This window comes from Rhinolophus hipposideros (genome assembly GCF_964194185.1).
Source record: "Rhinolophus hipposideros genome assembly, chromosome: 6".
Classification (NCBI taxonomy): domain Eukaryota; kingdom Metazoa; phylum Chordata; class Mammalia; order Chiroptera; family Rhinolophidae; genus Rhinolophus; species Rhinolophus hipposideros.
Window position 1 is genome coordinate 72,307,810 of NC_138052.1, and position 17,949 is coordinate 72,325,758.

At 34.8% G+C, this 17,949-nt stretch overlaps 1 protein-coding gene across 1 annotated transcript in view; it reads left to right on the top strand.

The window, feature by feature from the left end:
• FAM117B (family with sequence similarity 117 member B) overlaps positions 1–17,949 on the top strand; it is a 72,865-nt gene that overhangs the window by 33,400 nt on the left and 21,516 nt on the right. The window contains exons 2-4 of the mRNA XM_081051717.1: positions 904–1,055; positions 9,705–9,797; positions 10,774–10,887. Of these exons, the coding sequence (XP_080907843.1) occupies positions 904–1,055; positions 9,705–9,797; positions 10,774–10,887 (359 nt within the window). The remainder of the gene's footprint in view (positions 1–903; positions 1,056–9,704; positions 9,798–10,773; positions 10,888–17,949) is intronic.

Here is a 17,949-nt window from a genome sequence, read left to right on the forward strand (position 1 = left end):
AAAAGATTTTTGCATATGTGGCCTTAGTTATAGCTTCTATAGTGTGGTTAATATGGTTTCTTACTGTCTATTTATTGTAACAAAATCTCACTAAGATATGTGTGTCATAGAGCTGATTAAAATGGAATTTTATCAGTAACTTTATCTTAGCTGCCTTATATGCTTTTGAGTATAGATGGTATAGTGATAAATGAGTGTTTTACGTATCATACCTCTGTAATCGTAAAACCAAAACGATCATTTAAAAATGGATAGATATATGTTTGTCTTATTTTCTCTTTTTTTCTGTAGAGATAATTGTAATCATAAGAAATAATATAGAGAGATCTTTTGTACATTTGCCCAGTTTCCCTCAAAGACAATATTTTGTAGAACTATACAAAGTTACAAGCAGGATATCGACATTGTACAATTCACTGCTCTTATTCAGATTTCTTTAGTTTTACTTGTATTCATGTGTTTGTGTGTGTGTGTGTTTGTGTGTGTAATTCTATCCTGTTTAATCTTTTTCTTTGTATATTTGAATATCTACCACTTTTTCAATATACTAAATAGTTCCTTATCACAGAGGTCTCTGTGTTGCCCTTTTAGCGCACCTGCTTCTCTCTCAGCACTTCATTTTTTCTGCCTGTCTCTAGACCCTGGAAATGACTAGGCTTGCCTCCATTTCTAAAATTTGTCACTTCAAAAGTGTTATATAAATGAAATCATATATTTGAGGTCAGCTATCTTCACTTAGTGTAATTCCTTGGAGATTCATCCAAGTTTGTGTGAATCAATAGCTTATTCCTTTTGTACTTGTTTTTATATTTAAGTTAGAGAACTTCATAGTTGAAAACATAGTTTCTACCTTGTTTCATTTCTAATCTATTTTTAACATAAATATATTTGTCTTAAATCTAGGTGACAAAACGCGACCACCTTCCTCCAGCCCCTCTGCTATCATCCGCCGCACTTCCTCTCTAGATACGCTTGCTGCTCCGTACCTTGCAGGGCATTGGCCTCGTGAGAGTCATGGGCAGGCTGCTCCTTGCATGAGGGACAAGGCTACACAGGTAGGTTTATTATAGTTCTTCTTCTGAAGTGCTTTACTCTGAAACCGTTTTTCATAACATTATTTGTTCTACTGTGTGCTCAGATTTTTAAAACATTAGTGTAAGAATAACTTGAGAGGTTTACCAAAAGTGCAGATGACCAGTACATATGTACTGTAGTAGATTTTGGTTGAGGCATGGGAATGTGCATTTTAAATAGTTCCCACAGTAGTTCCCATACATACGTGTAATTTCTGTATATAATTTTCTCCCACTTACTCTGTATAGTGTAGAACATCACAGTATGTTTAATATATGGAATTTGTGCGTAAAAATTTATAACAGTATGGGTTACTTTACTTTCCACTTAACCTTATACAGCAGGCCCTTGAATATTGTCTTTTCATTACATTGTTGATGAGATGCCATAGGAATGTAACTCTTGTTTATACCAATTAACCTATGGTAAAGTTGGTTTTATTATATATAGTTTTGCTTAAAGTCCCAGAGCCTATCAACGACGTTAAGTGGGGACTTACCTGTATTTTTGTGCCAAAAAGTCTTTATGTGTTGAAAAATAGGGATTATATTACACTGCTAATAGATTCTATAAATGTAAATAATCCTGACAAAGGTATTCTGGAAGTAAAATTTTATACTTTTAGATTTGTAAAATATTTTAATTAAAAGGATCTTAAGAAATCATTTAGATCTACTTCCGAGTTTTACAAATGAGGAAGTTGAGATCCAAGATCATAAAGCCAGTTGATGACTGCATTTCAGTTAGGTATAGTTTCTTTAATAGCATCTACTACAGTTATAATTAATTAACTTTTTATATTCATTTATTTAATGTATCTCATACTAAATGGTGAACCCACGAAGGCAGGAACTGTGCGGGCTTGTCCCTTGTCCATTTCTGTATTTTTATCCCCAGGACTTAATACTTTACCTGACAGAAGACACATTCAAGGAGTATTTGCATGGGAATGAGTGAGCAGAACAGTTAAAGCTTTATTGCTAATGAAGAATGAAAATCATTTAAAGAATTAAAAGATTTTTTATACTGATTGTTGAAAATCAGCTAAGGACATCTCAGTTTAGACTTTAAATTTACATCACTGATGGTTGCTTGATCCCAGCAATTTGAGATACTGTCCTTTTACAGAACCAAGAAAACATTTTGCAGTGGTTTTTGGATTTGTATATTGGTTTCCAAAATTTCAGGTGTTCTTGGTGGGTTTAGTTTGCTTTCTGTTTTGATAATCTTCAAACTGAGCTCCATTGTTAGGGTAGATGCTTGGGATTTGAGATTACCTTGAGGTTTACACTCCAGTGGCAACTACAGTCGAAAATACAGTGTCTGTACTCAGTAAAAGTTATGAATCCTGTACATTTGAAACTTATATAATCTTTTTAACCTGTGTGTCACCCCAGTAAATTTAATTTTAAAAAGTAATGAATCTAGAGATTGTGACATTTTTGAGAAACCCTTCTTCTTTTATTTTTAATTATAGTTGACATTCAGTGTTATTTTTTATTAATTTCAGGTATACAGCATAGTGGTTAGACATTTATATAATTTACAAAGTGATCCCCCCAATTAGTCTAGTATTCCCTTGGCACTATTTTGTTCTGGAGCTTTGTTACTTTATTTGGGATGTGTTTCTTTATGTCCCCATTTTGGCTGCCTCCCTATGTTTGTCTCTGTGTGTTAGGTAAAGCTGCTATATCTCCTGGTGTTAGTCGAGTGGCTTTATGTAGTAGGTGTCCTGTGGGGTCCAGTGGTGCAGGCTTCCTGGTCACTTGAGCTGGGTTCTGCAGGTGTGTCCCTTGTGTGGGCCCTCCTGTTGTAGTTGAGCCTTGATTGCTGTTTGCATGTCATTGGGAGGGATTGGCTCTAGATTGTTTGTGAGAACTGGCCCTAACTACAGTGGAAGTGCTATTGTTCAGGGGCTGTCCCTATGGAGCAGAACTTGTTTTAGCAGGACTCTGGTGTCTGCCCAATCTGCCCTTTGGGTATATTATAATATTTGTGGAGATGGTTGGGTGGTGTTGTGGTGTGGTCTGAAGTTGGCCACTGGGTATATTGGCTCTAAGGCCTCTGAGGAGGGGCTCTGTTGCTGGCCAAGATCGGCCTCTGCCTGTGCCCTTCCAGGAGCCATTTGGTATGAGCTACAAAGTGATCTGCAGTTGGTTGCCGCTTTTGCTGGGCTTGGAGGTGCCCGGGAGAGGTTAAGCTGTGAACTGGGCCTGCCATTAGTTCCAGGCTCTGCTTAGCAAGAGGTATGGGGCATGCAAATTCTGCTTTTTTGGGGTTTGTGAACCTTTGAGAGATTTTGGGAAAGTCCTCAGTATGAGCTGAAACATGCTGTTTGTTTGAAAAAGCCACTGGAAGCAGCTTGGGTGGGCCTGTAAGTTGGGTGGGGAGGGATCTCAGGGAATCATCAGGGCAGGACAAACAGTGTTAGCTAGGTGAGGCAGACTCAGATATGGAGACTCAGTTATGGTGCCCGCCTGCATCTGCGTGCTGTGTGTGGGGTAGGGCTCAGCAAAGGAACAGTGGCTCATGCTAGCACTTCTGTCTGGGAGAAAGCTGCCCCTCCAGTCCTTGCAGAGAAGCCAGACAGTTCATTTCCTCTCCATATTTCCCTGGTGCTTTTTGAGCTCCTCCACCAACGCTGGAGTTCTCAGTGAGTCCATCAGTAAGGCTATGCACTGGCCCTTTAAGAGGAGTGCTTGGAATTCCATCTGCCCTCTGCATCATTTAGCCACAATCTGCTGGTTTTCACAGCCAGAAGTTATGGGGGAACTTCTTTTCCTGGCACTGGAAACTTGGACTGCAGAGCCTTTGTGGACTGTGACCCCTAGCTCCTTACGGAGGTCCTGTGTAGCCGAGATATGCCTCCCAATTTTTAACTGCCACACATGAGTGTGGGACCAGCCCCTTCCACCTCTCCGCCTCTTCTACCAGTTTCAGTGTGGCTTCTTCTGTGTATCCTTAGTTACAGGACTTTTGTTCAGCTAGACTTCAGGGAATTCTCAATGCTGATTGTTTTGTAGTTGTAATTTTGATGTGATCATGAGAGGAGGCAAGCACATCGTTTACCTACTCTGGCATTTTGACCGGTACCTAGAACTTGTGACTTTTTTAACCAAATACTTCTATAGAACTCTGCATTTATTCAAAATCTGTAACTTTGCTGACAATAGGACATGTGGTATAGAGAATGAGCACAGTCTTTACTTGCTTTCTGCTTAATCTACATGTCATATTTAAATTAGTGTCAGTGTATTTCCTTGAACATTTCTACAACCCTGTTTATCTTCTCTGCGGTTTCAGGTTCAGTGAGTTCAAAGATTTTGTCTTAGAAGGAATATATACAGTGGTGCCTCAGTTTTCGAATGCAATGCGTTCCGGAAGACCAGTTCCGGAAGACCATTAGAGTTCTGAAACGTTCAAAAACCGAGGCCCAGTTTACCCATAGAAAGTAATGCAAAATGGATTAATCCGTTTCAGACCTTTAAGATCAACCCCTAAAACTGCAAATTTAGCATGAATTTTACTATCTAACGATACCATAGATCCATAAAATTTATGGCGTTTGTAAACTGAAATGAGATGTTCGAAAACTGAGGTACTACCGTAATCAGATAAGCCATTGGGAGTCCATTGATCTGTGAAGGGAGTTTAGTAAGTCTTTTCAGCAAGTTTCTATAATGTAGCCCTGACCTCAGTGAATTAAAGTATAAGTCTCATATTCTCTTCATCATCTTTTTAAAAAAGATTTTATTAAAATATAGCTAACATACAATATTATATTAGTTTCAGGTGTACACCATAGTTATTCAACATTATTTCACCTTCTTCTAAACGTCCCCCAAAGGGGGGCACAAATGCAAAGAAAATTTGTAATTGTCATGCTGTTAATCTTGCTTTCAAAGCTTGGATAGAATCTCATTAAGCATAATGCAGTAATACTTGGGCACTCTAGTCGTTCATTCACATGTGGGGCTCTCGCCTTTGGCAAGTGAATTTAGTACCAACGTGATTAATGAGACATTCTCAAATTCCTTATTTGTAGATGTTGGATTCCCTAATATATGTATGCTAGTTAATTAAGTCAACTTTTTAAATTTGGTAAAATATATGTAACATAAAATTTGCCATTTTGATCATTTTTAAGTATACAGTTTAGTGGCATTAATTTCATTCACAATGTTATGCAACCATCGCCACTATCTATTTCCAAAACTTTTTTCATCACCCCAAACACAAACTCTAATTCCCTATTCTTTTCCAGCTCTTGGTAACCATTGTTCTACTCTGTTTCTATGAATTTGCCCAATCTTGATATTTCATGTGAGTGCAATAATAAATATTTGTCCTTGTATATCCGGCTCATTTTGCTTAACATAATATTTTCAAGATTCATCCATGTTGCAGATTGTATCTCTAAGCTATTTTTTCTAACCTGTTACTCTTGTTCTTATTATCTCTCATTTGTTCTTAACAAATCTATAGGAAACTTTCAGTTTCTTTGTTTTTCCTTGAATTAATTTTTATACTTAAATTAATTTTTATACTTAATTAATATAAAATTAATATAAATTAATATCTCTAATAATTTCCCTGTTTTTAAAACATATTTTGAGAAGTCTCAAGTTTATAGAGAAGTTGCAAGAACATTTTTCCATATTTTGCTTTATTTTTTTGTTTATATATACTTGTTATTAATATTGGTGTTATTTGCTAATCATTAGTAAGGTACAGACATTCTTATTCTTCTCCAATACTTCAGCATGTATATGAAGAAGTACTCAAAATATTGCCAACATAATTACCAAATTCAGGGCATTTAACATTAAATAACATACCATTTAATATGTTGTACATATACAATTTTTTTCATTTTCCCCAATAATATTCTCTGTAGCAGTTTCTCTTATAAGCCAGAACCCAGTAAAAGAGCACACATGGTATTTAGATGTCATGTTTCTTTAGTGTTCATTAATCTGGAACAGCCCCATAACTTTTCTTTCTTTTTCACGACATTGATACTTTTATTTTAAGAGTACAAGCCAGTATTTTTATTGAATCTTCTCATTTTGGGTTTATCTGTTTTTTTCACATTTAGATTCAAGTTACCACATTTTTGGCAGGCATATTGTATGTGATGTGTGTTTCTCTCTGGGCATGTACAGGTGCATGTTGTCAGTGATGTTAAGTTTGATCTGCCACATTCCTCTGTAACTAGTCAATAGTACATGGGGAAATATTTGAAACTAAATATCCTGTTCCACAACACACTTTCACTCATTGGTTTTAGCATTCATTGATGATGCTTATTTAAATCAGCAATTACTGTAGTAGTTCCCAATGATTTTCTAACTCTCCTGTCATTCTTTCTGCATTTATTTTTTGGTCTAGTACTATTTGATAGAAGTATTTCTTACAGAATTGTCTGAAGTGAATTTTATAAACGTCAACTGATACGACTTCATATTCTGTATTTTTCCCTTTTTTTTTTTACCTACTAAGAAAGTGTTCAACATACAAATAAATTGAAAGAATAGTAGAGCTGCTATTAGGTTCAACAGTGTTGAACATTAGCCATATTTGCTTTACCAGTCTTTGTGTTTGTATGTGTGTGTTTACTGTTCTTTCTGAAAGTATGTTGCATATGTCATACACTTTATCCCTAGATTCTTCAGCATATATCTTCTAATAAAAAGGATCCTTCCTGTTTAACTACAATAGCTTTAGCTTACCTAGGAAAATTAATAATTCCATAATTTCATATGACTTCCAGTCCATGTTAAATTTCCCCATGATTTCTTTCTTTTTTTTTAAACCAGGATCCTATCTGAAGAGAAGCCTTGCACTTCTCTTCAGTCCCTGTTAATTTAGAAGAGCTTATTCTCATACTTTTTTTTCTTTTTTTGGTCTTAATGACATTAAGTTATTTTATGAATTATCTCATGTGTTTGTAAAAGAGATGCTTTTTCTTTTTGCAATTAGCAAGTAATCTGTGGAGTACTTTTTGGCTCCGCATGAATATTCTGTTCCCTAGTAACTTTTCACCTAATGGTTTTAGTATTCGTTGATGATCTTCCCCTAAATCAGTTATTTCTTTAGAGGCTGCAAAAAAAAGAAAAAAAATTTTTTTTCTTTCCCTTAAACACAAGGTAGCATATTCTCTATACAATTTTCTGCAACCTTATTTTCCTCTTATGGACATCATTCTATTCATATAGAAACATTCCCCATTATCTTAACAGGTTTTTCCCCTCTTATATAGAGGTGTATTGTTTTGAATAAGCTATGCATTCATTTATATAGCACAAATTCAAGAGGTATATAAGAGTATGCAGTGAAGGATCTTTCTCCCATAAGGCAGCCACTGATACCAGTTTCTTTTGTTACCATGTATATTCTTCCAGAGATACTTTACATATGTATATATTCTTTCTAGCATTCCTATATAAAGGTAGTTGCTATACATACTGTACTGTGTCTTGAGTTTTTCACTGAACAGTATCTCATGGAGATTATTTTTTGTATCACTACATTGTGAATTTCCTTGTTTTATTTGTAGCTGCATATAGTGTTCTGTTCTAAAGATATACCGTAATTTATTTAGCCAATCTTCTCTTTATACTCTTCTAATATTTACTGTATTAGAATGTATTAGAATGTAAAAACAGTGCTACGGGGAATAACATGTGATGCATCATTTTGTGATAACAATATATAGTTTGTACATCTACAAGATAAATTAGCAAAAGAGAGATTACTCTGTGCATCTATAAATTTGACAACAGTTGTTGAATCTCCTTCCATAAAGGCTGTCCTAATTTACACTCCCACCAGTGGTGTAGGAGAGTGTATGTTATCATGTCACCCAGTATTTGTGTTTTAACTTGCATTTTTCTTATAATGGGTGAGGTTGAGCATATTTTCATGTGCCAAGAACTCATTTGTATTTTTTTTCTGATACACTTTTTAAATTCTGGATTTTGTATAACCACTAATGATTTAACACTTGTTTTTTTGATTTAACACTTTTGAAGCTATATTGTACTCTACAAATATTTTGGAGCAAGACAAGACACAGTATAGGGATAAAGATTATGAACTCTGGATTTAGGTTTACATCTTTGCCACTTCTTGGCTGTGAGACCTTAGGCAACTGACCTAACCTCTCTTTGTCACAGCTTCTTTATGTGCAAAACTTGTAGAACTTTTTGTATGTATTAAATCTGAGAATACAAGAAGACCCTTCACTATGCTTTTATAAATAAAGCACAGTGCCTAGCACACAATGAGATACTAGGAATGTTAGCTATTATTTATTTATTTATTTATTTATTTATTTATTTATTTATTTTTTACTTAAGGTTTATTGGTGACAATTGTTAGCAAAGTTACATAGATTTAAGGTGTACAGTTCTGTAATCCATCATCTATCACATTGTGTGTTGAATGTTAGCTATTACTAATAAGCATTTGTTCAGTAAGTGCTATACTTATAATTATGTAAAAATAATATAACTAATTTTTAGTTATAGAAATGAAATAGGCTAAAATGTTGTAATTAGGTAACTTGTGCTGGGAGAATTATGGGTAATTTGTATCATTTTAAATATTTTCTGGTATCTAACTTTAGTGTAATGGGAATATATTTTCTAATAGAAAAGTATGGTACCGTGTTTCCCCGAAAATAAGACCTAGCTGGACAATCAGCTCTAATGCATCTTGTGGAGCAAAAATTAATATAAGACCTGGTCTTATTTTACTATAAGACCAGGTATGGTATGGTATGGTATGATATGATATGATATGATATGATATGATATGATATGATGTGATATGATATAAACAAGACAGGGTATAATATAATACAATATAATAAAATAAATACCGGGTATAATATACTATAATACCGGGTATAATTTAATACCGGGTATAATATAATACCAGGTCTTATATAAGACCGGGTATAATAAATATAATACCCGGTCTTGGGTCTTATATTAATTTTTGCTCCAAAAGATGCATTAGAGCTGATCGTTGGGCTAGGTCTTATTTTCGGGGAAACATGGTATATGTTATTTTTTTCAGAAAGGGAACGTTTTTTAGGTTTATTGAGATGTAATTGACATACAGCACTGTATAAGTTTAAGGTGTACAACATAATGACTTGACATACATATATTGCAAAATGATTACCACAATAAATTTAGTTAACATTCATCACCTTAGACAGTTATAAAAAATTTTATTTCCTTCTGATGAGAACTTTTAGGATCTACTCTCTTAACAACTTTAAAATATACCATACAGCAGTGTTAATTATAACCCCCATGTTGTACATTACAGCTCCAGTACTTATTTATCTTACAACTGGAAGTTTGTGCCTTTTGACCACCTTCATCCAGTTCCTCTACTACCCACCCCCTGGCTCTACTAGTCACAAATATGATCTCTATTTCTGTTTGTTTGTTTTAGATTCCACATATATGAGATCATACAGTATTTGCCTTTCTCTCTTTGACTTATTTCACAGAATGCCCTCAAGTTCCATCTGTGTTGTTTGAAGTGTAGTATACATTATTGTTAAATGACTATTTTATTAAAATACCCCTTACCTCTTTTTCCCATTATAGACAGAGAGTGCATGGGCTGAAGAATACTCTGAAAAGAAGAAAGGGTCCCACAAGCGTTCAGCATCCTGGGGCAGTACAGATCAACTTAAGGAGGTCAGGAAAATGGTTCCAAGAAAGTGGGTGTGGAAGGTTGATCCCATCGTTGGCTACTTCCTTGAAATTCTGGGCAGCAAGAATTAGTCAATTTTCATTTGTGTGTGTGTGTGTGTGTGTGTGTGTGTGTGTGTTTAGTTGTTTTGTTTACTTGAGAAATAACAAAAACAGTTAATATATCCAGTGGGTAAAGATTTGAATGTCTTCATTACTTATCTGATTATGTGTTTGTCTTTTTTTCAAATGTGTCTGTACTTGTTATTATAATATAAATACCTGCTGTATGAACTTGTAGTGAGTGATACAACAAATTCACATTTGTTATTTCTATATCTAGTGTAATGTTTCTGAAATTCAGTAACCCAGTATAACCAAGTTGATTATGCCACTAAGTGTGATTGTGATTTTCGCTCTTATAATTATGCCGTTTTCATTTTACACATAATGTAGAAATAAAACAGAAAATTTCAGTCAAGGAATAATATGGGATATGGATCAGAATTGTATTATATAAAGATTGTATCTGTGAATACTGTTCATGACTTGAATAGATTTTTAAATAATGTTTAATTTTTTTGGAGCTGTTGAAAGGTGAGGTGTTTGATAAAGAAGTCTAAATCTAAATAAAATGTGGCTGGTAAAGGCAATGAGAGAATAATTATTCTTTTTGAATTTGTGAAAGCTATAATTTATTCTAAATGCTGAAAACTTCATTTGTTTAGTGCTTGGAAAGCTTGAAGTCTCAGAACAGTGTTGGAACATAATTTTGTTTCTCTTTTAAAGAAAGATATAAATATGCACATGTGTGTATATGTATGTAAATATAAATTTTTTACAGTAAATCAGACATTGTGGTATGGTTTCAAAATTCAAAAGATGTATTCAAGGTGAATTTTACTGGTTTTTATTAAGCAAAGAAATGTTTTATTTAGTGTGGAAAACACTCTGATGCACTTGTTATTTTTCCGCTTTTCAGATTGCAAAATTACGCCAGCAATTGCAGAGAAGTAAACACAGCAGTCGGCATCATCGAGATAAAGAAAGACAGTCTCCATTCCATGGCAACCATGCAGCTATTAACCAGTGTCAGGTAGGAGCAGAAATACCACAAAATCCAGACAAGGGATTTGTTGTTTTCTTGGTGATTTATTTCATAGGTAACTGTTTAGGACAAAATGTTCAAAAGCATATTTGAAACAATGATTAAATACTGAATCACAGCCTTCATTAAAAAAAAGAAAAGAATGTTAATCTGACAAAAGGGTATTTTCCTTTGGTGACGTGTGATACAACTTTTAGGAGACATTAGCTCATTACATATTTTGATTTACCATATTTTTGTCTTTATCAGTTTAGTACATTGGAGGCAGAATAATATAGAGACATAAACATTGGAACCAGATTCTGGACAAGTAGTCTGTTCTTTCTAAGTTTCTGTTTTCTTACCTGAAGATTGAGGATAATAATGATAACCTGTCTCATTAAAGTCTTTCAGTAGGGAAACCTTTAGCTGCTTTGATTCCTTAGTAGAACCCTCCGAGTTGCTCTTGATGGCTCATGCAGGGAGCATTTCTCTTTAACTGAATAGAAATTGGATGGGGTCCCCAACAAGAGGATATAACCCTTGTAAACGTTTATGCACCCAACATAGGAGCACCTAAACACAAAAAGCAAATGTTGACGCACATAGAGGGAAAGATCAACAGTAATACAGTCATAGTCAGGGACTTTAATACCCCATTGGCATCAATGGACAGATCTTCAGACAGAAAATCAGCAAGGAAACAGTGGATTTAAATGACATATTCGACTAGATGGCTTTGATATTTTTAGAGCATTTCACCCCAAAGCAGAAGAGTATGCATTATTTTGGAGTGTACATGGAACATTTTCCAGGATAGACCCCACGTTAGGCGAAAACAAGTCTCAGTAAATTTAAGAAGATTGAAATATAAATGTCTAACCACTATGCTATAGACATTCTTAAAATGTCTACACTGTCCAAAGTAATTTACAAATTCAGTACAATCCCTATCACAATATCAATGGCATTTTTCACAGAAAAAATCCTAAAATTTCTGTGGAACCACCAGTGACCCTTAATAGCCAAAGCAATCCTGAGAAAAGAACAAAGTTGGATATCAAACTATACTACAAAGATGTACTAATCAGAACATCATGGTACTGGCATAAAAACAGACACATCGATCAATAGAACGGAATAGAGAGCCCAGAAATAAAGCATTGCTCATGGTCAGTTAATCTATGGACAGTCTCTTCCATAAGTGGTGTCGGAAAAACTGGAGAGATAACATGCAAAAAATGAAACTAGACCACTTTCTTATATCATATACAAGAATCAACTCAAGATGGATTACAGATTTAAATATAAGACCTGAAACCATAAAACTCCTAGAAGAAAAAGAAGCAGCAAACTCTCTGGCATTGCTCTTAGTAACATTTTTTTGGATATATCTCCTCGGGCAAGGGAAACAAAAGAAATAATAAACAAATGGGACTAAGTCAAACTAAAAAGTGTTTGGGGAGGCCGGAGGGCTCAGTGGGTTAGAGCACGAGCTCTGAACAATAGGGTTGCCAGTTCGATTCCCACATGGGCCAGTGAGCTGCACCCTCTGCAACTAGACTAAACACAATGAGCTGCCGCTGAGCTGCCAGAGGGGCGGCCGGATGGCTCAGTTGGTTAGAGCACCAGCTCTCAACAACAAGGTTGCTGATTCAATTCCCGCATCGGATGGTGGGCTGCACTCCCTGCAACTAAAGATTGAAAACACCAAATGGACTTGGAGCTGAGCTGCCCCCTCCATAACTAGATTGAAAAACAACAACTTTGGAGCTGATGGGCTCTGGGAAAACACACTATACCCCAAATTCCCCAATAAAATAATAAATACCCCCAAAACTAAAAAGTGTTTGCACAAGAAAGGAAACCATCTACCAAAAGAAAGAAAACCTACTTTATGGGAGAAGATATTTACCAATGATACATCTGATAAGGGGTTAAAATCCAAAATTTAAAAACTCATTCAACTTAACACCAAAAAACCCCAAACAATCCAATTGAAATATGGGCAGAAGACTCGCAAACACATTTCTCCAAAGGGGACATACAGATGGCCACTATGAAAAGATGCTCAAAGTCACTAATCCTCAGAGAGATGCAACTTAAAACCACAATGAGCTATCACCTCACATCTGTCAGAATGGCTATCATCAGTAAATCAACAAACAAATGTCGAGAATGTGGAGAAAAGGGAACCTTTATGCACTGTTGTTGGGATTGCAAATTGATGTAGCCGTTATTTGTGATTGCAAACAGTATGGAGGTTTCTCAAAAAATTAAAAATAGAACTACCTCATGACCAAGTAATTCCACTTCTGGGTATTTATCCGAAGAAATCAAAAACACTAATTCGAAAAGATACATGCATCCCTGTGTTCATTGCAGCATTATTTACGATAGCCACGATATGGAAGCAACCTAAGTTCATCGATAGACAAGTGGATAAAAAAGAGGTGGTACATATTCAGTCTGACCATTAAGTTCGCAAACTTGTTGCAGTGATCTTGCTAATCTTTTTTGATGTCAGAGGGATTATTCATTACGAATTTGTACCAACTGGACAAACAGCCAAGTTTACTATTTAGAAGTGCTTAAAAGGCTATGGGAAAAAGTTAGACGACCTGAATTTTTCTCCGAAATTCATCCTCTTGCATCACGACAACACACCAGCTCACACAACACTGTCTGTGAGGGAGTTTTTAGCCAGTAAACAAATAACTGTATTGGAACACTCTCCCTATTCACCTGATCAGACCCCCATTGACTTCTTTCTTTCCCTGAAGATAAAGGAAATACTGGAAGGAAGACATTTTGATGATATTCAGGACATCAAGGGTAGTAGGATGACCACCCTAATGGCCATTCTGGAAAAAGAGTTCCAAAATTGCTTTGAAGGGTGGACTAGGTGCTGACATCAGTATGTAGTTTCCCAAGGGGAGTACTTCAACGGTGACCATAGTGCTATTCAGCAATGAGGCATTTGGAACTTTTTCTAGGATGAGTTTGTGAAGTTAATTGTCTGACCTCATATATACAGTGGAATATTACTCAGTCTTAAAAAAAAATGAAACCTTGCCATTTGTGACAACATGGATGGGCCTAGAGTATATTATGCTAAGTGAATAATTCAGAGAAAGACCAATTCCATGTGATTGCATTTATTTGTGGAATCTAAAAAACAAAATAAGTGAACAAACAAAACAGAAACAAACTCATAGATATGGAGAACAAATTGATAGTCACCAGATGGGGGCGGTTTGGAGGAGTGAGGGGAAAACGTGAAGGGATTAAGAAGTACAAATTGCCAGTTACAAACATACTGTGTTTCCCAGAAAACATGACCTAGTCGGACAATCAGCTCTAATGTGTCTTTTGGAGCAAAAATTAAAAATGTGTAAGACCCGGTCTTATTTTACTATAACATAAGACTGGGTCTTTAATACAATATAATTAATGTAATATAATACCAGGTCTTACATTAATTTTTGCTCCAAAAGACGCATTAGAGCTGATTGTCCGGCTAGGTCTTATTTTCTGGGAAACAGGGTAGACACAAGGATGTAAAATACAGCATAGGGAATATAGTCAATAAAATTGTAAGAGCTATGTATGGTGTCGGTATGGTATAGACTTAGTGGGATCATTTCTTAAGTTACCTAAATGTCTAACCACTATGCTGTTCACTTGAAAATAGTATAATATTGGCTGTCAATTGTAATTGAAAAAAAGAAAAATTAAAGAAAGAAATCCCTTAAGGGGAAAAAAAAAGAAATTGGATAGGGTCTCTTGGCAAAGAGATAGCATGGAAAATTTTGCCAACCCTCTTTATAGGTTGATAGTTTTTGATGATTGCCAAGTATATGTGAATTGTTTTTAAGAAATGTACTGGTAGAGGTATATATTTTTTCAAACTAATTTTTTCCTAAAATATTGACACATGGGTCAATTGGATTTCATATATTTATAGTTCGGTTGTAATTTCCAATGGCTTTTTTCTGTATAAGGCATTTTAATTATAAAATAACAATGTACATAAATATATATTTAAAATGTAAACAAAGTGCATATACATGTGGAGAAATAGAAAGTGTAAAATTGGCAAAATAAGAAACGAAATATTTGAATAGATGAATAACTATCAAAATTGGCATGCTTATTAAAAACCAAACTCTCTCACTCAAAAGGCTACAGAGCCAGTCGGTTTTTCAGGTGAATTTACCAACTTTCAACTCCCTCTTGTTTATCCATAAATAATTTATATGTATGTCTAAGAGATAAAGCTACTTTTTATTCACAACCCGTATTTTTACTTCAAGTAGAATAAGGCTCAAGATTGAAATTTATTGAATTAAATGATAAGTTTTAGGAGTTTATAAGTTTCTAAAGTGATTTTTCTTAAGTAGCTTTATAATCAACAATTTAGTAAAATCCAAAATTTTCATTTTTTTAAGTTGAATTTTCGTAATAAAGATTATTTGAGTTTGCATAAAGTTCATGTTTGTTTAATTGTAAAACATCTCTTTGCAGAGGGTAAGGACTAGAAAATAGAGTTAAGTTGAAAAATAAATTCATGCAACTTGAGTTTTGTACAAATGACACACACCAAACATCATGACTGCTTGACATGTTTTATTGAGTTTTAATAGCCAACCAGACATCAGGCGCATGTGCATCATGATAGCTGTGACAGTGGTATTCATGTGTAATTGAGACTTTCAGACTGTGAACATGAAAATACTATGCATTAAGTCATGGATGTGGCTTTGTTTTAGTGCCTTCTCTGTCTTGTGGAGAGAAGTACCACTTTGTGTACTTTGGAGGCTGTTCCTCCGTCTACACAGCTTTTATTAAATACCAACCATGTGGCTGGTACTGTAGTAGTCATTAGGGAAAGCAGTGATAAAAAAAAATACTGGGGCTTGCCCCCTACCAAGTCTCAGATAGATACAAATAAATAGTTAATTATTACCTAGTGTGATGAGTATATGAATAGGGGCGAGTTGAGAGTGTTATAGAGGGGTATTTATCCTTTTACTGGCTGTGGAGCCATCTAGAAATGCCTCTCAGAGAAAGTGGTATCTAAGCTGATCCTTTAAGGATAAGTAGGATTTATCCAGTCTTCTAAAGGAGGAAGAAATCATGGCTCCAGATATTGTAGTAGTAAGAGATTATGCTAGAGAAGTAAATAGTAGTCATACCTGAAAGTCTCCATGTCTCAGTTGTTAAGAAGTTTGACTTTGTCATAGAGGCACCAGGGAGCTATTTTTTAAAATGCAGAGGGAGATTGATTTGTGACCAGATACATATTCTCTAATGGCCATTATGAATTCAGAGTACAGAATCAATGTGGAAGAGGGCAAGATGTGAGGCAGGAAAATCGTTTAAGAATAAGATTTATAATCCGTATACTAAAGGATGGCAACCTAAAGTAAGGTAGAAGCTATGGAGCTAGAGAGAATGGACAAACCTAAGTGATATTTAGATAGTAACAATTAATAGTTGAACTCTATTAAGTGCTTACTATATTGTAAGCACTCTATTCAGATTTTAATATATTATTAGCATTTAATCCTCATCTTTGAGGTAGGAATTGTTGTTATCCCCATTTTACAGACAAGTAAATTAAGGCCCAGAGAGGTCAGGTATCTTGTTCAAGGTCATATGAGGCAGGGCTAGTATTGTAATCCAGGCATTTTAACTTCAGAACCTGAGTTTTCAACTGTATGTTAGCTGATGGTTGATGAGATGGGAATGATGGAGAGAGAGTAGTAAAGGATAATACATATCAATTCTAGACTTTAAACATGATTTAAAATATATATATACCTACCTCATACTCTGTATAAAAGTAACTCAAAATGGATCAAATAACTAAATATAAGAACTAAAACTAAAATCTCTTAGACAAAAGCATAGGCATAAATGTGACTTTGGATTAGGCAATAGTTTCTTAGCTATGATACCAAAAGCACAAGCAACAAAACAAGTAGATAATTTGGATTTTATCAAAATTAAGACTTTTTTTTTTGCTTCAAAGGACACCATCAAAAAAGTGAAACGACAACTTACAAAGTACAGCACTTGTATCTAGAACATGTAAAGAATTCTTACAATGCAATAAAAGAAAGACTTAAAGGTGGTCAAAGGCTCTAAATAGAGTTCTCCAAATAAGATACACAAATAGTCGATAAGCATATGAAAAGATGCTCAGCATCATTTGTCAATAGGGAAATGCAATTAAAATTCTAATGAGATACTACTTCATACACACTAAGATGGCTAAAATTTAGAAGATAACTATTAGTGAAGGTGGGAGAAATTGAAATTCTTATATATTGCTGATAGGAATGTAAAATGGTGCAGCTACTTTGGAAAAATAGTTTGTCATTTCCTCAAAAGGCTAATTAGAATTACCATATCACTCAGGACGTCCTCTCCAAAGAATGTACCCAAGAGAATTAAAAATATATGTTCACATAAAAACTTGTACACAAATGTTCATAGCAGCATGGTTTATAACAAAGTTTGGAAATAACTCAAATGTCAGTCAACCAATAAATGGATAAAAATGTGGTATATGCATACAGTGGAATATTACTCAGTCCCGAAAAAGATCGGAGTACTGATACATGCTACAACATGGGTGAACCTTGAAAATATGCTAAGTGAAAGAAGCCAGTAACAAAAGGGCACATATAGGATTCCATTTATATGAAATGTCCAGAATAGGCCAACCTATAGAGACAGAGTGTAGATTTGTAGTTGCCTGGAACTGGGAAAGTTAGGGGGAAATGGAGAGTGACTGCTATTGAGTAAGAGATTTTTTGGGTGTGATTTTAAAATTAATTGTGATGGTTGCACAACTCTGTTTATTAACCATTAAAAAAGCAAAAGTTGTGCACTTTAAATGAATGGTATTATGAGTTGTTTTTCAGTAAGCTGTTATAAAAAAATCTACCAACCAACATAAAAAAACAAATATATAAAATACAAATATAATTGTCTGGAAATAATAAATTAGATGAAATGGTAAAAAAAAGAACCAAAAAGTACGCTGGGAGGTCTTGTAAC